The 24,195-nt window shown below is 44.5% G+C and overlaps 1 protein-coding gene and 4 non-coding genes across 5 annotated transcripts; all 5 read right to left on the bottom strand.

Moving 5' to 3' along the window:
- Positions 1 to 2,445: 2,445 nt before the first annotated feature.
- HSPA8 (heat shock protein family A (Hsp70) member 8) lies at positions 2,446 to 9,653 on the bottom strand. Its single transcript, XM_063436505.1, has 9 exons — positions 9,558 to 9,653; positions 7,779 to 7,988; positions 6,366 to 6,571; positions 6,120 to 6,272; positions 4,730 to 5,285; positions 4,311 to 4,513; positions 4,026 to 4,224; positions 3,496 to 3,728; positions 2,446 to 2,857 (listed from the first exon to the last, which is right to left on the bottom strand). Exons 2-9 carry the CDS (start codon positions 7,981 to 7,983, stop codon positions 2,666 to 2,668), a joined length of 1,947 nt encoding a protein of 648 aa, XP_063292575.1. The 5' UTR covers positions 7,984 to 7,988; positions 9,558 to 9,653; the 3' UTR covers positions 2,446 to 2,665.
- Positions 3,027 to 3,120, bottom strand: LOC134578207 (small nucleolar RNA SNORD14). Its single transcript, XR_010086075.1, has one exon. It is a non-coding gene; the product is annotated as a small nucleolar RNA SNORD14 (small nucleolar RNA).
- On the bottom strand, positions 3,907 to 4,000 carry LOC134578211 (small nucleolar RNA SNORD14). The gene has a single exon (XR_010086078.1). It is a non-coding gene; the product is annotated as a small nucleolar RNA SNORD14 (small nucleolar RNA).
- On the bottom strand, positions 4,583 to 4,680 carry LOC134578209 (small nucleolar RNA SNORD14). Its single transcript, XR_010086077.1, has one exon. It is a non-coding gene; the product is annotated as a small nucleolar RNA SNORD14 (small nucleolar RNA).
- On the bottom strand, positions 5,955 to 6,052 carry LOC134578208 (small nucleolar RNA SNORD14). Its single transcript, XR_010086076.1, has one exon. It is a non-coding gene; the product is annotated as a small nucleolar RNA SNORD14 (small nucleolar RNA).
- Positions 9,654 to 24,195: the final 14,542 nt, after the last annotated feature.

Below are 24,195 nucleotides of genomic sequence, written 5' to 3'. Positions count from 1 at the left end.
ATCCTTGCAAAGATACAAGCAGATAGACAATCCTTTCTTAAAGGCTCAGATAGATGCCGATCAAGTAAGCTTCATACCTGGCAGACAGTTGTTTGAAAATACACGTAGCTATGGAAACATGTGGCCACCCATTCCCCTACATTGGTCGTTTCTATCAATGCTGAAAAGGCTGAAGAGGGCTTGGGCTTTCCAGAACCATATATCACCTTGATAAAGGCCATGTATAGTAATGTACAAATCTCGGGGCCTCCATCTGCCCTTTCCAGCTATATAATGGCACTGGACAGGGATGTCCGCTATCCCCCTTCTATTCGTGCTCTCACTAGAACCCCTCCTTCAGGTGCTAAGGCGCCATCCAGACATACAAAGGGTCGGGGGGGGAGGTAAAGACTTCCTAATATTGGCATACGTAGATGATGTGCTTATGAAGCTCACAAGCCCAGTGGACTCTAGTGGCTATAAGGTAGGTCCTCTGATTATGGCACAATCTCTGGCTACAAGGCAAACATGTCCAAGTCTAGTGCTCTCCCTGTCAGAATGTCTGCGGCGGACACTGCACTAATACCAGATACATTTACCATACGCATAGAACACTTGCTTAAGTACCCGGGGATCCAAATAAGCGCAGACCCAGAGAAACTATGCACAGAATTAGGCGCCCATGATAAAGCTACTGATACGGGATATGGAAAAGTGGACAGAAACCCATATCATGAATAGGACAGGTCCAGTCAAAATTAATGTCCTGCCGAGAATTCTTGTTGTTCCAGATGCTACCTATTCATCTCACTAGGGAACCCCTACAACAAGCAATCTGGGCCTTTATTTGGCAACAAACAGCATAGGATATGAAGACATCTTGCAACAACTGAAAACGCAAGGCAGAGTTTAACTAACCTATAATTTAACAGCTCAATTAATGTAAGTAGCGAAATGGCACTCTCCCCCAGACCAGAGGAAAAGGGTGGACTTGGAATACCTTATGTTGGGAGCAGACTTGCCTCAATTCATCATGCGAGTACCCAAAGAACAGACCCCTGATTAAAGCTACTTGCCCAACAATACTCAATTCACTAATTGTGAAACCATATGCCTTACCTCCGCAACAGTATTTACCCCAGGTATGACAGTTAAGGATTTCTGTAATCTAGAGCAGGCATGCCTACAATGGATATGTCACCTAGTCCAGGGCACAGAGGTGATGTTTGATGACCTTAAGCCTTCTAACTTTAGGGATTTTTTTAATCTGCAGATATATTAAACTATCCCACATCACTGATGCGGCACATAAAACAATGTTCAAAGAATGTATGCATAACTTAATGCCCAGCTATGCTCAGACTGTGGGAGATTAACATACACACCAATGGGAACACGATTTAGGCGAGGAACTAGAAGGCACTGAATGGCAGGAGATAGGGAAAGCTACCACCTCTATTTGGTTAACACTTCAGGAGCAATCCTGTAAAACTGTTCTGCTGGTATACAACTCCTGTAAGACTATATAGAAATAAAAATCCCCTACAGGTGTGTTGGAGGGGCTGTGGAATGAAAGGGACAGACGTGGGGAGAAAGTATTGATACGATTCTGGAATTTTATTAATTTTCCAGCCCAATTGTTCAAGAGCCTCAGACCTCGACATATGTTAAGTAGATCTACTGAAGGGTGGATAAGGAATGAACAAATTTCTTCATAAAGTAACCCTGGCTGTATGAAGGGCAGTAGCTTTTGCCTGGCTAAAACAGGGTATCCAACATTTCAGGGGTGATAAAACCGGGTCAAAGAGATACACTTGATGGATGACCTAACAGCTAGGATGAGAGGCCACTAAAGCATTTCAGAATATCTGGAAACAGTCCTTTTGGAAATGTGTGACAAATTGGGTTAACCATTACAAATCCCCCTGCATATCATGTTAAATAGGGTATTGTGAAAGGTCTACATTAAATTGTATGTTATACTATGCACTACCAAAATTAAAAATTAAAATTTTTTTTTTTTTTAAATGAGTGGTGAAATTCAGTTACAAAGCCAAGTTTACCAGTTGAGGACTACACTTACACTGATACATGTACTCAGACAACCAGTTTTAATAGTTGGTAATTTCAACTTCCTCATAATGTAGCAATTGGCAAGAGCAATGCTACATACCAAGCATTTAAATACTGCACTCTAGCAGTACAATATGCAGGGACCTTATCACAGGGCTCACAGCCTTTGGGACTATGATCCTTCTCACATGCACTAAGGATTCATTAGGTGTTCACAAGCCTTTTATCCAATTATAACCTCCACATAATGCATACAGCTCACAGAAACTGGAATCATTATAGACTTCAAGACTGCACAGTGGTGGTAACCAAACTACAACTTTTACAGGGATTAAAAATGCATTTAACCTTTTATAGAAATCATGAAAAACCTTATAAGACTCAACACAAATAGCCAATTAAGGAGGATTTTATTCGTCTGGACCCATAGGTTTACAGTACAGTGAGTAAGTGCAATGGTGTTCTTTTCTCCTGCATTATGGAGTGACTTCAAGTATTAATGCCCCTGAAAATAACTTTACAGCAGCTTATGGGAATTAATTCTGAACAGCCAATACAAAGTGTCCTAGGAACAGAGACGAGAAAACCCAAGGAATGTGGTCACATTTTAGGATTAGTCGACCTCTTCAATAGTGGGTCCAGATGATCCACCGGTGTGTTCACCAGCACCTGGGAAGCCTCCTGGCATACCACCAGGCATTCCTCCAGGCATGCCACCTGCACCCTGGTACAGTTTGGTGATAATAGGGTTGCAAACCTTCTCCAGTTCCTTCTGCTGGTGTTCAAACTCTTCCTTTTCAGCAGTCTGAAAAAAAAATTAAAGTGAGTTATAGAATGGTTTTAACAAGTGGCCAAGTAACAGTTCTACAGAAAATTTACTTTGGACTACTTAATATAGACTATTGAAGAACCATGAAATCTGGAGGTGTGTAAAAAAAATCTTCCTGCCACTCACTCCATTGCAAGGTGACAGGTCGCTCAGACATCCAAGGAAGGTATAAAGCCATCATGTGCCTTTCGACATCTGGTGGAAACTACGAATGGCATTGGAATCATTCATCACCGCGACAGGAATGTTGTGTCACTTAATGCAGGTCTCCCATGTTAGGTTTACATGTTTATTCTACTGCTTTAATCTAAGAAGTAACTGCCCTCGGCTGGCTGAACACTTTTCCTGTCTGACAGTTGTGAAAGTTTGGAGTCAGCCTGCACACTAATCATGTATACCATTGATTGTTTATCACAGCTGTCCAACAGCTTATATTGTAAGCAGCAATGTAGAGCCATCAATCGCCATGAAGAGATTTACTCAATTCTCTAGAGTTAGAGTTCCCAGGTCAGTTCAATAGTGAAAGACAAATTTGGGCCTAGAAATTTAATTTTAGTAATTGAACCCCCTTTCACAAGTTCTCTGCAATTTTGTTTCTAAGTCACTTCACACACCTGATTCTTGTCTAGCCAGGAGATTATCTCATTGCATTTATCCATGATCTTCTGTTTGTCCTCGTCACTGATCTTTCCTTTAAGCTTCTCGTCTTCCACAGTTGCTTTCATATTGAAAGCATAGGACTCCAAGGAGTTCTTAGAAGAAACTTTGTCTCTCTGCTTCTCATCTTCAGCCTTGTATTTCTCAGCTTCTTGGACCATACGTTCAATGTCCTCCTTGCTTAAACGACCTGCAAGAGTAAAAAGATCAGTAAAGGAAACGCCAATGCAGAAGTGGTCTTAAGGCTAGGTTAAGCTATGCAATGAGCAGTCAACCATACATGCATTACAACAGTAAGAATGCTAGACCAAGTTTAGCGGTGTTGAGATACACGTGATCTAGGCACAGAGGAGATTTAGCTTAATTTGTCGCTCAGACATCCAAGGAAGGTAGAAAGCCGTCATATGCCTTTTGACATCCGGTGGAAACTACGAATGGCTTTGGAATCATTCATCACTGCGACAAGTTAGATTAGATGGTAGCTTACCCTTGTCATTTGTAATCGTGATCTTGTTTTCTTTGCCTGTGCTCTTGTCCACAGCAGATACATTGAGAATGCCATTCGCGTCAATATCAAATGTTACTTCAATTTGAGGAACGCCTCTGGGAGCTGGAGGGATGCCAGTTAACTCGAATTTACCCAACAGATTGTTATCCTTGGTCATGGCCCTCTCACCTTCATACACCTAGAGATTAAGAAAAGTAAAGTTACTTTAGAGGTTTGTCACAGGTAGACTACATTTAAGGCAACCTATATGGTCTGACATCTTACCTGAATCAGCACACCAGGCTGGTTGTCAGAGTATGTGGTGAAGGTCTGTGTCTGCTTTGTGGGGATTGTTGTATTACGCTTGATAAGGACGGTCATTACACCACCGGCAGTCTCAATACCCAGTGACAGAGGGGTAACATCAAGCAAGAGAAGATCCTGGACATTTTCTGACTTGTCACCAGACAAGATGGCAGCCTGTACAGCTGGAGAAAGGAGGCAATGTTAGCAAGTGTTCAGGTTACCAAGTCAGGTGTTTATCTAGCAAAGACTATTCGCTCAGACATCCAAGGAAGGTATTGTGCCATCATGAGCCTTGCAGCTCAGGTCTGGTGGAAACTACGAATGGCGTTGGAATCATTCATCACTGCGAATGGTAGAGGGGCAAGGGATCAGGTTTACAGAAAAACACAAGATCATACCTGCACCATAGGCAACAGCTTCATCAGGGTTTATGCTCTTGTTTAGTTCCTTTCCATTGAAGAAGTCCTGAAGCAGCTTCTGAATTTTAGGAATACGAGTGGACCCACCAACCAGAACAATATCATGAATTTGTGATTTGTCAAGTTTGGCATCACGGAGTGACTTCTCAACTGGATCCAAGGTTCCTCTGAACAGATCTGCATTAAGTTCTTCAAAACGAGCTCTTGTAATGGAGGTGTAGAAGTCAATTCCTTCATAGAGGGAATCAATTTCAATGCTAGCCTGAGTGCTTGATGACAGGGTACGCTTTGCGCGTTCACAGGCAGTGCGGAGACGGCGAACAGCTCTCTTGTTTTCAATGATGTCCTTCTTGTGTTTCCTTTTGAATTCTGCGACAAAGTGATTCACCATGCGGTTATCGAAATCTTCTCCACCCAAGTGAGTGTCACCAGCTGTTGACTTTACTTCAAAGATACCATCTTCAATGGTCAGGATGGAGACATCAAAAGTTCCACCTCCAAGATCAAAGATAAGCACATTTCTCTCTGCTCCAACCTGAAGGAAAAATATATAAAAAAGTTTATATACTGAAATTAGCTTTACACAAAAAACAGACATTGACTTATGGCATTTAATATGGCACTAGTGTAACCCAGTGGGAGACACTTAGCTAGCTATTTAGTGACATTTAAGATAGTGTTACAACCCAATTAATTGTAATAATTCACTTTGGTAGAAGCTGCATAACGGTTTACAAGCACATACATTTTTGTAGCAGCTTTGAAAATGCACACCATCTTTATTAAAATATAAAAAAACATCAGAGCATCCTATAGCCTTGCAGTATAATAGGACACTCCCATCACAATAACTGCAAATTAATTAAGTTGCTTTGGTGCCAGGAAGTCCCTGGGCATGCTTCCCTTAATGTGTGATGTTTAACCCTTTCTTAAGGTTAAAGTGTGCCCAGTGGTCTCCTAGCACCATAGCAACTTTGTTTATACAACATTATGGTGACTAGTCACTTTAACCCGTTAAGGACACATGACAGAAATATTCCATCATGATCCCCTTTTATTCTAGAAGTTGTGTCTTTAAGGGGTTAAAGTTCATTCTAAGATTAAGTTACTGGATTTATAGGATTGAAGTTTGACAGATTCCCAATTGGCACCGATATCATGTAATTTGCCACCAAGAATGCTCCCCCACAATAAGTGAACAGAATCGCTCAGACATCCAAGGAAGGTATGGTGCCATCATGAGCCTTGCAGCTCAGGTCTGGTGGAAACTACGAATGGCTTTGGAATCATTCATCACCGCGATTATACTGTACCAGCAATGGTTTTCATAAAAACTTGTTACAGTATATTTTAGCACTGCAAGGGTTACCTTCTTATCCAAGCCATAAGCAATAGCTGCAGCAGTTGGCTCGTTAATTATACGCAACACATTGAGACCAGAGATTGTGCCTGCATCCTTTGTAGCTTGACGCTGAGAGTCATTGAAGTAAGCTGGTACAGTGATTACTGCATTGCACACGGTCTTAAAGAGAGGAGAGAAAAATATATATTTATTGATCTGCTGATATGTTTGAGAAGACAAGCTTATAAAATCCAAACATTACACTGTTAATACCTTGCCCAAGTAAGCCTCAGCAATTTCCTTCATCTTCACCAAGACCATGGAAGAGATCTCCTCTGGATAGAAAGATTTTGTTTCACCTTTGTATTCCACCTCGACCTTTGGTCTGCCTCCATCACTTATAACATTGAAGGGCCAGTGCTTCATGTCAGACTGCACAACTGTATCCTCGAATCTGCGGCCAATCAAACGCTTGGCATCTATTAAGAGAGTCACCTTGTTAGAACATTTTACACAAGTTTCATGTTAGGTACTTCAATGCAACAGGCAGACTATCCCAGACAGATTTCAGTTCTTATGCAATCCAAACATTGTAGCTACCCCAGTAAGAAATTGGGTGCCTTTCATGATGAATATTTTCTATTTAAAAAAAGGACAATATAGGCACCCAGACCACATCAGCTCAATGAAGTGGTCTGGGTACCAGGCCCCTCAGGTTTTAACCCATCAGATGTCAACAGCAGTTCCAGAGAAACAGCTATGTTTACATTTTAGGGTTAATCTGGCCTCTAGTGGCTTTCTTCCTGAGAAGAACTCTGCAGAACTGTTTGAATGCACCCGCAGTTCTTGCCACACTTGCAAATTCCACTCGGGAGCTGGAGGCGGGGAAGAGAGGTCACCAGTGTCAGATTAAAGTAACCGAAGGGGGTCTAAACCCCCTCGGCACCAGGGGAGGGCGGCCCTGAGGGTTTTCCTGACACTATAGTAATCCATTGCTATATAGACATATGCTTTGTAAAGGTCTGCTGTGTAATAAGACAAGATAAGCCATCTGGTTTCACAGTGGAATTACATTTACATAGCAAAGGAGGTTGTCATCAAAGGGTACAAGTCTTTACTATATAGGTTTCAAGGGTCATGTTAAAAAAAAATATAGATTACAGTAATCAACATCTAGGCGTAACCATGAAGTGTGTTTGTTTTTTTCCCCCAAGCCATCCTGTCCAACCTAAAACCCTTCTTACAGAACATTATAGTATAGCATGGGATCAAAGAAAAGGACATGTGTAAGAGGGTGGGAATAACCACTTTTTGGGAGGTTAAAGGGATTCTGGGATATGTAGTTAAGGACTGCAATAATCAGTCTTTTAAAGGACAACAGCCAAGGAGGCCTGTCTCTTGGGATCTCTTTTGGGAGATCCCAACTGAAAGACATGGTCCCAGACTAAGGTGCAAGAGGAAGATCTACAATTAAGTGTACAAGTATCTTGTTTTTGGACTGGATATGGTTACAATGTGTATATTCCTTTAGAGTCTGTAAGAGTATCCTAGATCAATATTAACAATACATATTATATACCCGTGTGTCTTATTTGTCACACAATCCCTAAAAGAATAACCTTTTAAGAGGATCATAATTACTTCTTACACCCCCATACAGATAACCGTTAAAATAAAAAGACTTACCAAAAACGGTGTTTGTTGGGTTCATTGCAACCTGATTTTTAGCAGCATCTCCAATGAGCCTTTCGGTGTCTGTGAAGGCCACATAACTTGGTGTTGTCCTGTTACCTTGGTCATTGGCAATGATTTCTACTTTGCCATGTTGGAAGACTCCCACACAAGAGTAGGTGGTGCCGAGATCAATACCAACTGCTGGTCCCTTAGACATGGTTTCTGTAAAGATAACAGGATATAATTGAGTTATAATTGAGCCCACTTGAATCTGGTATGAAAAATCTCAGGAATGCCTTGTGCATAGTTGTTTTCCCAGAGCAGATACAGTCTTCAACATGTTAACACTGGAGAGAATTGCTCCTAGTATTCTATATAAATCAGCAATTTGTTTAACTGCCTTCTGAGACGTGTTATGGTGGATTTCTCACTGCATTAGTCACCCGAGCGTGCTATGACGCACACAGGTCTGCAGAAGAGAAACCACCAGATCCCGTCTCCACCCAGTTTTCACATAGAGGAAACACGTAGAAGGAAGTCAACTTGTACACTGATCACAGCAGCACAATAATTGCAAGCCTTGTATGGCCTATGAGGGAGAGGCTAAAATCTGAGCCACCTGCTGTCTGAAGGTTTCTTTACATCCAGCCAGCCTATAAGGTGTGCTATTAGGACTTTAAACTACCATCCAGCTCAGTGAATAATGCCCAGAGTGGGGGGGGATCACCACATTGTGGAATATCACAAAGGGGCGGCAGCCATCTTATGGTAAAAAAGTCACATGGGAAATCAAGAGAATTTAACCCATTTAAACAGTTAAAGTCCCTCACATCCCCTAATCCTGACATCCAGAAACTACAGCACCATAAGGGACTGCTATCCATGACATCCAGTTAGTACATTCCCCTATAACCCTCAGCCAGCTTAGGGAGAGCCACCTGAGACATCCAGAAATTATATTCCCATATAACCCCCAGCCAGAGCCATCCCAGCCCCCAATAGCCCTCAGCCAGCCGAGGGAGAGCCATCCCAGCCCCCTATAACCCTCAGCCAGCCGAGGGAGAGCCATCCCAGCCCCCTATAACCCTCAGCCAGCCCAGGGAGAGCCATCCCAGCCCCCTATAACCCTCAGCCAGCCCAGAGAGAGCCATCCCAGCCCCCTATAACCCCCAGCCAGCCCAGAGAGAGCCATCCCAGCCCCCTATAACCCTCAGCCAGCCCAGAGAGAGCCATCCCAGCCCCCTATAACCCCCAGCCAGCCCAGAGAGAGCCATCCCAGCCCCCTTTAACCCCCAGCCAGCCCAGAGAGAGCCATCCGAGCCCCCTATAACCCCCTGCCAGCCCAGAGAGAGCCATCCCAGCCCCCTTTAACCCCCAGCCAGCCCAGAGAGAGCCATCCCAGCCCCCTTTAACCCCCAGCCAGCCCAGAGAGAGCCATCCCAGCCCCCTATAACCTCCAGCCAGCCCAGAGAGAGCCATCCCAGCCCCCTATAACCTCCAGCCAGCCCAGAGAGAGCCATCCCAGCCCCCTATAACCCCCAGCCAGCCCAGAGAGAGCCATCCCAGCCCCCTTTAACCCCCAGCCAGCCCAGAGAGAGCCATCCCAGCCCCCTATAACCCCCAGCCAGCCCAGAGAGAGCCATCCCAGCCCCCTATAACCCCATTTCCCATGATGCTCCGGCAGCTCTCACTAGCAGGCGATGTGGCGGATCCCGGGTAACGGACGCCCCCCGCGGGCACACCGGCTGTAGCTGACTACATCCCCCATGATGCCTTGCGGCCGGTACTCACCTCGTGTGCTGGGCGGTTTGTGGGATTACTGAGCTGCTCGCCGTCTCCGAGCTCTTGTCGCTGGAAATGAGACTGAGTGACGCTGCCGGCTCCCTTATATACCGACTCAGAACCTTCCAGAAGCGCGCGAGGGCACGCCCAGCACGAGACGGCCGCGGGCCAATCACCGAGCTCCGCTCTGACACCCCGCCTCCAGGCCCCGCCCTCTTCTGGAATCTTCCACCTGATCGCCTCACACAAAGAGCAGCTGGTTTTACCGCAGAGGAAGGGGGCGGGGCCAGGGCACCCCGGCGGCCATGTTTGTTTTGGGAGGATCCCTTCAGCAAGGAATCTGTCCAATCCTGTATTACACATCGTTAGAAGGCCTCGAGGGTTGTCACAGAATTAACTCTTTACAAACCCCTTCTCGCCGCTGAAGGTTATAAACAATAACATAATAATAACAGGGAGCCATATTAACCCCGCGCTGCGGCCGCCGGGCCTACAGCCAGCTCAAAGCCGTGATTCTGGTTACTGGGAAAGTTTCTGTTATTACAACAATAGAGGTCACGGTGGGCCTTGCCCTAATCCAACATGGCGGCCGCACCTCGTGTGAAGGGGAAATGAAAGGCGCCCAGAGAGAGCGCGAGCCCGGGAAGAACCCGCCAATCACAGCGGGCGGTTTGATGACGCGGCAGGGGTCACGTGGTCTGGCGTTCACTTCCGCCCTGTAATGGGCTGATGCAGAGCACAATGATTTATGAATGTTAATAAAGTGTTAATTATTGGGAATCAATTTCACATTTAGGACCAATATCCTTAGCGGACAGCGAATTTGCCAAGTTTGGCCCCAAATGATCAATTTTCCTTATTATTAGTATAGCGTGCAATGTGCCAACATGTTCTGTAGCGCTGTACAATAAATGTAATAATAGCAATTAATTACAAGGAGACAGTGTGGCTGTTTACAATCAGACGCTGCTTACACTTTAAACGGTTCGTTTACTAATCGCCGGATTTTAACGAGCCAAGCCACTGTTTGAGCCTAAAATGTGCCATTTGGGTTTCGATTCATTATCGCAGTATTGGGAGCCCCGTTACAAATAAAAACACCAACATTTAGGCTAAAACAAACTGTCCATCTCAGACATAACCGAGACTTGCTTGTTTCAGCCTAAATGTTGCCATTCTTATTAAAATTCATAACCGTTTGGAGTTCAGTAAATGAGCCCCTTTGTGTCTCCCTCGTCCTTTTAATAAAATGACAATCCTGCACATGTACCTCACCGCGCCGGACTGCATGCACATTATATCGTGTGGGACATTGATACAGAACACCAAAGGGTTGATGGCTTCACCCAGCATTTATATATTTCTATATTTTTTAAAACAGATCAATCAGATAAAGCAGTTAAAGTGCCTACAGTGTTCCTTTAAGAGTATGAGGAGTACATGATTTATTTCAAATTGAAACAATTAAATAAATGTCATTTATTTTTATTTTTTTATAAACAATTGAATAAATGCTAATTATTATTTTAATTTTCTTGCACACACTGCCTTTTTCTAAACAAATGTTTATTATTAAGATGGGGGTTTGCAATCCTATAGCACTCCCTGGGTGCAGTCCTCCCCCCTCCCCCGTGTCTTTTATGTAACAGGGTGGGGGTTGCCGAGGTAATAGTGTTTGCAGCTTTATACATTGCATCTCTGCATAGACTGCAATATCTTCCTCCACCATCATTCCACCATTACCAGCGGCCAATAAGCAGCAACTCAGCCCATCCCCCGTCACCTTATACAGAGCACAGGAAACCGGAGAGGGGTGAAACTGTGCATGGTTACAGAATATCTCAAACTGACAGATCATCTTTTAAAATATATCCGCCATAGTTAGAGCTTAATGCCGCAGAGCGACCCTCCGGACATACATCCCATTTATATTGGCGTGCATGTTTTCCATCTATGAGAGAAACTGCAGTATCTGTAATGCAGCAGCTAGCTGCCCGATTGTAATTGGAAAAGGCTATTAAAGCCCAATCTTTTATTTTGTTTCTTTTTGCTTTATTTATTTATTGGTTCAGAGAAGCAAGTCCTGATATAATTGTCTTGCTGCAAAGTCTGTGCAATAATAACCACCAACACACAGTGAGATATACTTATTATAGGAAACAGTGGCGTCACAAGGGGGATGCCGGGTGTGTGGACCGCACCAGGGTGCATCAGGGGGGCGGGAGTGACATCAGGGCCGGACGGGCCTACCGGGATATCACCACTGTGTGCTGCGATCAGCCTCAAGACAGTCTGCGCACCCGCGGGCCACGGCCAATCGCGTGCTTTTGCAACCAGCCACGGCGGCGCTTTAGTGTGCAGAGTGGCTGGCTATCTGCAGACCAGGCCAGCCATTCACTCGCAGTACCTGCTTGAGCAGAGAAGAGATTGTGTGGGCTGGAGCTGGTGGACAGCTCATCTTGAGGTAGGGGAAGATGAGCTGTAGTATATTAAATTGTGGGGAGGGGGGCACTATAGAACACTATGATACGGGGAGAACACTATGGGAGAGGGGAGGGGGGAGAAAGAACACTATGAGATGGGGGGGAGAACACTAAGAGACGGGAAGAACACTATGGGAGAGGGGAGGGGGGAGAAAGAACACATTGGTAAAGGGGAGGGGGGAGAAAGAACACTATGGGACACGGGAGAGAGAGAGGAACATTAAGGAGGGCACTAAGGTACAGGGGAGGGAAGGGAAAAGGAACACAGGTGGGGGGGCGCTAAAAGAGAAGGGAGAGAAACACTAAGAGGGGGGGACATTAATGGGAATGGTGGGCACTGAGAGACAGTTAAGGGGGGAAGAGGAACACTAAGGGACTGGGGAGTGGAGAGGAACATTAAGGGACAGGGAAGGGAGGGGAGAGGAACATTAAGGGACAGGGAAGGAAGGGGAGAGGAACACTAAGGGCAGCGGCGTACATACCGCGGTCGCAGGGGTCGCAGCTGCGAGAAGGCCCGTCACTCCAGGGGGGCTGGACACCCTGTGGACCCCTGCGACCGGGGGCCCGCCACTGGTGAACAGGCCCATCGGATGGCCCACGCTGTTAGGGTCACCCGATGGAAATGAATATCATCATCAGGGTGGGCCCGGTAACAGCGAAACTCTGATGATGTCAGACGCTGGGAGAAAGTGGCTGCCGCGGTCACTCCTCCCAGCAACCACCAGGAGCCGCACAGGAGGAAGGAGAGGTAGTCAGAGTGGGAACTCTGACTCCCATCAACCTGAGCCACTGTAATGATGTTATAATGCCATGATATCTCCAACCCCAAACTCGAGAAGACGTTCACTGTGATATACCAGGCATTCCTAGATCTGTTGTGTTCTCCCACAGGTCATCATGGGACACATTGATCAGGGAATATTATATATACCATCAGGATTTTACTATAATAAGTATATCTCACTGTGTGTTGGTGGTTGTTATTGCGCACCCTGTATTTTGTATTATTGTATTTAGTGTCTGGCGAGTGACTATAGACACTAGGGTTGCGGCATTTGCACTTTTACAATCAGCGCCGGTCCACCCATATTGCATTGCCATTTGTTTTGTTATATTACATTCCGTATTGTATTTCTCTTGCAACATTTATACCGCTGCTTCCTTCTGATGTCACAGGTTCAGTGATTTAATTTAAAAATAACCTGAATATGTGCAAAATCCAGGCAAAATTCTGCAACTCTGCTAACGTCATCACAGCTTAGCTATTTAATCCTAATAATTGCAATTCTGTTTTCCCTTCATTAGTCTTCGGTGTTTAGTGAATAATCCCATATCCGCTTTATATGTGGAATTTGCTAAATGTTTGTGAGTTTCCAGTTTGTGCTGCTATTGGCTCCGTGGTGCCTATTGTGTTTCCTGCCTGCTTTGCATGACGAGCCGTTTTCTCTTTTATCAGATGCGCCCAGACCCGAATCCTGCTTGGAAACGCTTGACACTTCCTGGTGATCAAAGCCTTGCTAAAATTCACCCTAATCTGCTGTTCCTTTGATACCAGAATTCGTTCACATTTGTGTCAATTTCGTGACATTCAGAGTCTTGTTATCGTCTGTCTTCCAACATACAGAGCTCTTTGCTGCATGGATAAGGGCGTCTCGTGCTAAAAGCATGTGCTGCAGTCAAACTTTATATAATATATATATCATTTTTTAATGTAGGGTAATAGCTTTTTGATCCAAGGATAAATCTGACGGCCATTCTGAGGTCCAGAAGGAATTCTTCCCCTTAGTTTGTTACAAAATCGGAAATGCTTCAAACTGGGTTTATTTCCCCTCTTTTGGATCAACAGCTGAACTTAATGGACACACGTCTCTTTTCAGCCGTGTAACTATGTAACTTGTTTTATGGTTCATTTGTTATTGGTGATTTTCTTGTCTGGATATTAACATTTGTGCCAAAATTAATGATGGCTTTAGATCTGTGTTTGTAAAATAAAGTATCGAAATGATCTATAAAAAAATAAATAATGATGCTAAATGTTTCAATGCATTCACTATTCTCAATTTCAATCTAATGGCCTCAGAAACTTCCAAGTAAGGGTCACTAAAGTAGGAAATGTAGAAAATGAACCATGGATATGCACGTTTTAAGCTGAAATCTCCACAGTTCTCAGATTTAGTGAATGAGTCCTGCGGTGTAAGGATTAGGGGCAGAGTGAACACTAATGGGGAGACGATATCACAGGAAGTGTGAAAGTAAGAGAATTAAACCCACACACATTCTGTTACCTCTCACATCTGTTTCTCCAAAGTAAATAAGGAAAGTCAAATCCCACATAGAAATCTTTCTCTCTATTTCCTAAATTCAAGAGAGGCCCAAGAAAGATCCACAGAATTTATTACAATACAGTGGTACCTCTGTTTACAAACGCCTTGGTTAACGTAATTTTCGGTTTACAGATGAAAATCCATTACCACTGCATATTAATAATGCTAATAATTTATAATAATATATTATTAGAATCTTATAACGGCAGCATATTCTGCAGTGCTTTTAGATTGTAAGCTCAGTTGTTCAGGGTCTTCATCACCTACAGTTCCAGGATGCCTATCATGCTTTATTAGAACTTAGTGTTTGTTTGTTTTGTGTACCTATTGTACAGCACTGCAGAATATGTTTGTGTTATATAAATAATTGTAATTGTAGAATGGGAATATTTGATAAGACATAATTGACATAAAGAATACGACAAGGATTTAAGGAGACCGTGCTCATTGAAACAAGGACAAAAAAAGTCTCTTTCCCCTTTTAACAAGAAGTAGGCTCATTGAGCAGGGCCCTCAACACCCTCTGTTCCCGTGCATCCAACTCGTCTTGTAGAAAACACTTGTCTATTAGTTCACCCAATGTACAGCGCTGCAGAATATGTTGGTGCTTTATAAATAATAAACAAAGCTCCCAGGCTGCATCTCACGGCTCCCACTGATATTAAAGAACCAGCTCTGAGTGGGGATTTTGAGACCAGCTGTAATGCTGTGAATTCCTGACTCACACCTTTTCAATCCCTTTGCTTTCACAGCACAAAAGGGTTCCACCTGCGACCCCCTCTAGCTGCCCCCTTAGCCATTTATGTGAAAAATTGTGTATGTATTGCAGTCTATTACACAAGATAAAACCTAAATGCTTTCCATTCCCCTCAGGCTTTCTGATGATTAAGCAATAACATATTATAAAGAATAAGGAATATTCTGCGGGAGGAGATGACGAGTCATTTTATCTGGTGACTAAGTGGCCGAAATCTTGCATTTCCTGACTGGTTTAATGGCTAAATGTGGCAACATCCAGGCTCCTACACGCTCGCTATTTGTGGGAGGGAACAAAAAACAAATTAAATGGGGTCATTGATAGGACTTTCACAGAAGAAAAAAAAACCTTCCTTTAAAAGCTCGTACGGTTATTACAAAACTGAGAATCGTGGAGACTTGGCCAGGGAACTTGAAATTTTAGGCAATAAATAGCTGAATTCTAAAAATTCTCCATCTCAGCAAGTTTTCTAGATCAGGATATCGAGGCCCTAAACTTGTAATCCCCTTGTTAAATTTCCATAATTCCTCTTTAGTGGATAATTCTGTCTGTTATTATTAAATAACATAACATGTAAAGTTAGATAAATCCTGATTAAACGCTCCGTAACTCGCTCAGTGCTGAACATAAAGTGTCTGTACAGGTAAAGACTGGAGGCGATCCTCACACAGTGTATATTGGTAAATACGGGAAGGACCAGTCGATCACGAACGAACTACCAGAAGGATCAGCTCTTCCAGTTATAAAGAAGGTCCTAGCCTAGACTCTATCAGGCAGCCATATTCCAGGATATCACAAGATAATCACTGACATAGACATGCACCCAGGTGTTCATTCTCTATGTTATTTTTTATTTTATATATTTTAATATTTATTAAAGGAACATTCTAAGCACCATTAACATTACAGTCCACTGTAGTGGTTATGGTGTCTGGACTACTCTGGTGTCCTCCCATTGTAATTTCTCATATTGTTTCAGAACAGTTTAACAACTTATCGCCTATACACCTACGGACACAAACAGTGACTGTGCAAACACACTGACATACACACGCAGTAAACTATGCATACACACTGACATCGGAAAACACAAGTAACAGGATGCAACTAATGTTGATGGAATGTTTAAAAAAAAATGTCCTATGGACCCAGTCCCGAATTTTCTCCTTTAGCGAGGTGATATTGCACTTTGGATTGTTGGGCAGATCAAGGATACATATGGAAAAACAGGAACAGAGGAACCAATGGTGTAGAATTTTACACTCACATGTATTGGAGCTAATGACCAGCTCCAAGAATAGTAGCATACAGTGGTACAATCCCCAGTTAAGGATACAAGGTCTCTCTGGAAAAAGTCCAGCCAATGTTAATAACGAGAAAGGCTTGTGTGAGATCGATGTAACCTGACAGCCAAGGAGAGCGGACTTGAATGCGCATGTGGGGGTAATAAGGAAGTCACTGTACTAGTCAGTAGGTGCAGGGCCGGATTAACATAGGGGCTGATGGAGCTGCAGCTCCAGGCCCAGGCCCATGGAATAGGCCCATTTAAAAAAAAAAAAAAAAAAATTTTTTTTTTTTACACACTACTCTTAGGTTTGCCACCTGACAGTTTTTTTTTTTACTGGCACAGCCGGTATTTGAGGCTGCCTGGCCGTCCCGGTATTGCAGTAATACCGGCAATACAAATGCAGGTAATTTTCTCAGAATAAATGGAGATTACTCTGCAATACCAGCACCGGCCAGTAGGGGTCACTGTGTGTGGAGAGAGGCAGGGATAAGAAGTTACAGCATATCCCTGCCTCTCTCTACTACTCACTGATCCGTGGTCCAGGCAGTCCAGACAGCAGCTATACAGCTCAGGTAAGTGAGGGATGGGGGGAAAGGCAGCAGGGACACTGAGACACTAGGGGACACATGGGGACACTGAGACATTAGGGGACATATGGGGACACTGAGACTAGGGGACACATGGGGACACCGACTCTAGGGGACACTGAGACACTAGGACACAGACACTGGGAGACCTGGGAACACTGAGACACTTGGGGACACTGGAAAACATGGGGACACTGGAAAACATGGGGACACTGAGACACTAGGGGACACAGACACTAGGGGACACTGAGACACTAGGACACATGGGGACACAGACACTGGGAGACCTGGGGACACTGAGACACTTGAGGACACTGGAAAAGATGGGGACACTGAGACACTAGGGGACACTGAGACACTAGGGGACACTGGGACACATGGGGATGCTGAGACACATGGGGATGCTGAGACACATGGGGACGTTGTGAGACATAGAGACATTGGGAGACACTGAGACATTGCGACACGGAGACACTATGTTCCCATGTCCCCCAGCCAGTGTCCCTAGTGTCTCAGTGTCCCCAAGTCTCCCAGTGTCTGTGTCCCATGTCTCTCAGTGTGCCTAGTGTCCCTATATGTCCCAGTGTCCCCATGTCTATGTCCACAACTGTCCCCATGTCTCCCCAAGTGTCTGTCTCCCAGCCAGTCTCTCCCAGAGTCCCCTAGTATCCCAGTGTCTGTGTCCCTAGTGTCTTAGTGTCCCTAAATGTTTCAGTGTCCCCATGTCTTCCAGTGTCTGTGTTCCCAGTGTCTCAGTGTGCCTGGTGTCCCCATGTCTCCCAGTGTCCCTATATGTCCCAGTGTCCCCATGTCTATGTCCACAACTGTCCCCATGTCTCCCAGTGTCCCCATAAAGTGACATGGGGACACTTTATCAGGAAATATTACTTTACTGAGAGGGTAGTGGATGCATGGAATGGCCTTCCAGCTGAAGTGGTAGAGGTTAACAAAGTAAAGGAGTTTAAGCATGCGTGGGCTAGGCATAATGCTATCCTAACTATAAGATAAGGCCAGGGACTAATGAAAGTATTTAGAAAATTGGGCAGACTAGATGGGCCGAATGGTTCTTCTCTGCCGTCATATTCTATGTTTCTATGTCTGTCTCCCAGCCAGTGTCCCCTAGTCTCCCAGTGTCTGTGTTCCCATGTCTTAGTGTCCCCATGTCTCCCAGTGTCTGTGTCCCTAGTGTCTCAGTGTCCCCATTTCTCCCAGTTTCCCTAAATATCTGTGTCCCCATGTCTCCCATTGTCCCCGGGTCTCCCATTGTCCCTGGGTCTCTCTGTGTCCCCTGGTCTCTCAGTGTCCCCGTGTCTCTCAGTGTCCCCAGTATCCTAGTGACATGGGGACACACTGAGACATTGGGACACTGGGAGAAATAGGGACACAGACACTGGGAGACTAGGGGACTGGGCGACATGGGGACACTGACACTGTGATACATAGGGACACTGAGACACTGGGTGACTTGCGAGACTGAGACACTGGGAGACAGGGAGACACTGGGAGCAATCCATCTATACAGCAGAATCAAACTGTGAGTAGTTTGTTGGTGGTTTTACAGAATTTTCTCTGATGTCACTCCTTGTGATTTACATCATGTGATGTCACGCATAACTAATTAATTATACAAATGATTAAGGCTGGTATTTTTTTCCAAGAAAGGTGGCAACCTTAACTACTCTTCACATACTCTTGCTTAAAGGAGCACTTTAGGGTCAGGAACACAATCATGTATTTCTGACCCTATTATGTTAAAACCACCACCCTGGCCCCTTATTGCCTCCCTAAATATAGTAAAATATTACTTGTATTCAAGTCTGCAGCTGCTGGCTCAGAAGTCGTGGTCTAAGCAAATTACAATACTTCCCCATAGGATTGGCTGAGATTGTCAACTAGGCAGATCAGGTGCAGAGCCAGCACAAGTCCAACATTGCCCTGGCCAATCAGCATCTCCTCATAAAGATAGATTGAATCAATGCATCTCTATGAGGAAAGTTCAGTGTCTGCATGCAGAAGGTGGAGACACTGAATGGCAGTGCTGCACACTAGGCAGTACTGCCCCAGGAAGCACCTCTAGCAGCCATCTAAGGAGAGGCCAGTTGAGTTATTTTCTCTGAAAAGACAGTGTTTACTGCAAAAAGCCTGAATGGAATGATTCTACTCACCAGAACAAATCCAATCAGTGGCGGATCCAGGGGGGGGGGGCAACGGGGCAATTGCCCCCCCCGAGATTCTCCCCTGCCGGCTAATGCAGGGCTGACATTGCCCAAGTGCCAGCCCTGCATTGTGCCTGCAGACCGGGAGGGAGATCAGTGATCTCCCTCCCCGGTCTGCAGGCACATTACTGACAGCCGACCGGCAGGGGAGGGAGAGAGGACCCGGGAGCTGTTACCAGCAGCTCCTCCGGGTCCTCCTCTCGCGAGATTTGGAGCGTTGCCGCGGTAACCACGGCAACGCTCCAAATCTCGCGAGAGTGAACTCTAGCCCTGGAGCGCGGGCTAGAGTTCACTCCTACCACTGGGACCACCAGGGAATCCCCACTGGGACCACCAGGGAATCCCCACTGGGACCACCAGGGAAAGAAAGATGTCCCCCCTCCTCCCAGTAAAGGTAAGAAGGGAGGGGGGACATTTATGTCAAGCTCAAGGTGCTGCCTGCATAGTATGATCTTAGTTGGACAGCCTGGATGATTGGCAGGCAGCCTGACATGCATTGCCAGACTGACCTTCCAATTCTTTGGACAGACATGCCCCCTTTTTGGGCATGTTCACCCCTTTTGGCAGGTCTTGTCACGTGATTCGCACCAGTGGCACACCCTTTTACCCTTTTACCCCGCCCATTGACTTCCTGCTTCACTGGACACTGCTGTTAGGAGGTATGGATTTACTTGAAAGATGAAAGCATAAATTAGAGAGAGATTAGCATAGAGTATGTCTTTTCTTATAACTGCATTCTATGAGTTTCCCTCCAGCACCATCTCCATCAGATACATGATGCTTGGGAGGTATGACTGTTTTAGTGTTTTTGGTCGATACGATTCCGTAATTAGGCCCATCATAATTGTCAGCACCAGGCCCACTGGGCTCTTAATCCGGCCCTGAGTAGGTGCGCTAGACGTCGTTAAGTGAGCGTGTGTACTGCATGTAAATAGGAAAGACAGAACAAGCACTAAGAAATCAATTAATATAAACATTGAAACAAGCTACAAACAATGAATGAGAGGAATACCCCAACACCTTAATGACAAGAAGCAAAACAATACAAAAAGCAAAATACAGGTTGCGCTGAATACTGTGTGTACAATAAAACAATTATCTGGAATGTCCTGACTTAGAATCGTCCAGGCTTCAGTTGGTGATGGGTATATGTAACAAAACAGAAAATAATAAACCAAACAAATTATCAGATACCTATTTTTAACCATTTTTTTGTTTCCTTCAAAACAGGAAATAACCAATAATAGTGCAGATAGTAAAATATTTAGTGTAGGACACACAACAAGGATATGTGGGATCACACTCACGTTTGGTAGAGCTATAGACCAGTTCAGAGTAAACCAGCATACAGCGGTATAATCCCCACTGGTGGATTTGTAGCTATTTAGGGGTAAGTCCCACAGTATCCAGATGAATATAAAAAGTAAAATATAAAAAGCAAACAATAGTGATTACTAAGTAAAAACAAACACAGGTAAAAATATAAATGGTAATTTACTCACATTTAGTAGAGGTGTAACACTGCTATGATCCCCACCAAGGATATAATGTTGAGTAGATTCTCCTGAAGGCCATTCTTGCCAGGGAATGGATGTAGAGTTTTAAATGTGCCAGGAACAAGAAAAAAAATTCAATAAAAATAATAAAAAGCATTAAAAGTGTAATAGATGTTTTTTCATTATAAAATATAGGTGTAAGCCAAATAAACTTTAATGCTTCAAAACAATATTAAAACATACACAATGCTTTGCGTGAAACAAGGGGCTTCTTCAAGTGTACCCACGTGGACCCTTTGGGCCTGAGGACAGGATCAGTGCGGCACCACATAGCCCGAGGAGTCTATGACCGGTGTAAGGTGGTATGATTTCCACCTAGTGAATGTCACAGATGTCACAGGGTCTTCATCAGTGGACACATAAATACGAAGAAGAAACAGAAACAGAAGAAACTAAATAGTGCACTCTGATAAAATGAGTGGTTATATATTTGACCGTACCCACATATTGTCTTTTAAAGTCATACATATTTTTGTTTTATTTAGTTGACTGGAGAATGTCTAGAGACACACCTTCATGGTTATTTAGGTTTATTCCTAACACTAGGGTGCCCTCTGGTTCGCCCCACTCCCATGGCACATAAAGGGTTAAAAACGTACCTGATTCCCACCTAATTCCAGCGCTGATGTCCCTCATTGCTGGATCACGCTGTGCCTCCTCCAGTGTCACCCGGCGGGGGAGGGCCACGAGCGCATTAGGGCCTCCCCAATGAGAAAGCGTTGCCTCAATGCTTTCTTATGGGGTTTTCACCGACGCTGGATGTCTTCACACAGAATGTGTGGACGTCCAGCATCATTTAGGCCGGGGATAAAGAGTCCGGTGAATTCCCGGGAACTCCTCTAGCAGCTGTTTTAGTACTGTAATGTAAACATTGCATTTTCTGAAAAACATTGCAGGACTAAGGTACACTGCACTCAAACCACTTAAGCTGAAGTGGTGTGGGTGCCTATAGTGTCCCTTTAATTATGATACTGTCTAAAAGTCAGGAGGGAACATTCGTCTACTTTGGCACAGCATTTGCAGAATTTTTGTTAGTTAGTGATTTGGAGAATAACTCAACAATTGGCCAGAATGAGTGCAGGGCTCGCATTGTCTGTACACAGAGGACAACACACACAAGAGGACATATTCTCAATTTGGAGAGTCGGCATGTAGCGGATTCAAAAACAATAGCATGTCCTTCCGGGACTAAACACCTGGACATACAATTTGACGGAGAGAGCTGTAGATGCATAGAATAGCATCCCAGCAGAGGTGGTAGAGAATAACATAATGAAAGAGTGCAAGCGGGTTTGTGATAGATATACAGCTGTCTGGAGGAGTAAAGAATATTAAGATTAAAGCACGTGTTTTAGACAGGAATGGGCAGACTAGCTGGCCTTTTTTCTTGTTGTTCAAACATGTTTTCCTATGTAATAGTTAAAGCGGCACTGTCATCCCGAACTTACCTTTCCCCAATCAATTCCTCTTCTTTCCCTCTCTCAGGATCTGTTCTTTTTTTCTTCCTGTCAATTCAGTAGTCAATTAGGGACTACTTTGTCTTATGTATTTTTCCTACGCTTGACCAACTCAAGTGGGTCAGAGAAATTTTCCCACAATGCTCACCCTTTGCTCCGTGATCTCGTGATGCCTGCTTTAAGTATTCCCGAACGTCCTGTCATTTAGACGGGACGCTGGCGAAACTACCGAATTTCGCCCTAACAGAATGAGAATAGTTTGTTCATTCATGATAGGATGACATTTGGTACTTTTAGGTCAGTTCGAAATGTCATTCTTATAAATAAATTCCGGTTCGTGACCCAGCTGCACTTAGTAGATAACTCCCTAATTCCCACGGTATCAGGGAGCTATCCACGGTATCAGGGAGCTATCTACTAAAAGATTGGTCTTTCAGCCAACTCTACTAATAATAAGTAAAAATGACTTAGTATTAGTAAATAATCTGCCCCTATTCACTATACCGCGAGTAGGTGCATGTCTACTAAACAGTGAGCAGCCTGTAGCTGCTTATTGTTGTAAAGAATAAAAAAAGAAATAAAGCACCCCCCACAATAAATGGCTCCATGGTGGGGCATCTATTAACTAGCAGAGGGGGGTACATAATGTCCCCCCGAGTCCCCACACGTGCCCCGCGACGGGGGCTATTCAACTAAACGGAGACATAGGGTTCCCCTTGGCATCCACCCATGAGAAGCGGGTGGGGGCCCTAAAAGACAATGGGGGGACCTATTAGCCCCCCCCCGGCCCCCACCCATGAGCGGCGGATGGGGGTTCCTAAATAAAAATGGGGGGAAGACCTATTGTCTTCCCCCCGGACCCTACCCATGAGTGTAATCCAATCAGGTAAGGCTCTCTATTTACCTGTCAGAGCACTCTGATTGGTTGGCTTAAACTAACCAATCAGAGTGCTCTGAGCCTAATTGCAGGGCGTGGGAAGGCTTTATAAGAGCTCAGTCTTCACCATGCCCCCGCTGGGTGAAGATGGATAATATTTTTAGCGTTGGGATTTTTTATTTTTGTGTATTTTTTTTTGCATTCTGTCTTTTTTTTTTTTTATATAAGTTCGACGGGTATTATGGATTTGTATTTGGCTTTTTGGGGGGCTGAAAAAAGAAGGTTTAAAAAAAAAAGAAGACATCAAATGGCAAGTATTTATTTATTTATTTACAGGTATTTCGTTTTATTGTCTCCCCCTCACTATTTTTAGGTTGAGGGGGGAGGTAGGGCTTTATTAAATTTTTTGGGTGGGGGGTGACTAGGGGCTTGGGGACCCCCTAGTCACCTGGGGTGGGGGTATTTTTACATTTAGCCCCCACCCGCCGCTCATGGGTGGGGGCCAGGGGGGGGAGGACCATACGCCCCCGCATTGTCTTTTACAAACCCCACCCGCCGCTAATGGGCGGGGAAGCTGGGGGGGAGGATAATAGGTCCCCCCTCTATTTTCATTTAGGGCTCCCACCCGCCGCTCATGGGTGCCACTGGCTGCTGACTGTTTAGTAGATATGTCTCTACTCACGGCATAGCAAGTAGGGGCATTCAGGAAATTGTATTCTCCCTTATGCTAATATGGGGGTCATATTGACATGGGGAGACTTAGGAAGTGGCAGGGAGCATAGCTCCCTATGCTTCTATTTTTACATATTACAAGGAGGGAGCTGCTTGGAATAAACTGAACAAACGTACACCAGTATTCGATGTTTGCACCCACAGTAGCTCTCCTCCACCTAAATTGGCCAAATTTAACTAAAATTTTTTGTAACTAATTGTTTGGTCGCAGTTAAAATTGTCATAGCACGCAGGTGGAGACAATTAGAACCCCCTACCTGCCGTGAGATTAAAAAACAAATAAACCACCAATTGGTAATGGAGTGTAGTCTCACTCACTTAAATAACTTCAGTCCCAGAAGAGACAGAGAAAGAGGATGGAGGATATTAA

This window comes from Pelobates fuscus, chromosome 11 (genome assembly GCF_036172605.1).
Source record: "Pelobates fuscus isolate aPelFus1 chromosome 11, aPelFus1.pri, whole genome shotgun sequence".
Classification (NCBI taxonomy): domain Eukaryota; kingdom Metazoa; phylum Chordata; class Amphibia; order Anura; family Pelobatidae; genus Pelobates; species Pelobates fuscus.
This window is presented reverse-complemented; position numbering and strand designations above follow the sequence as displayed.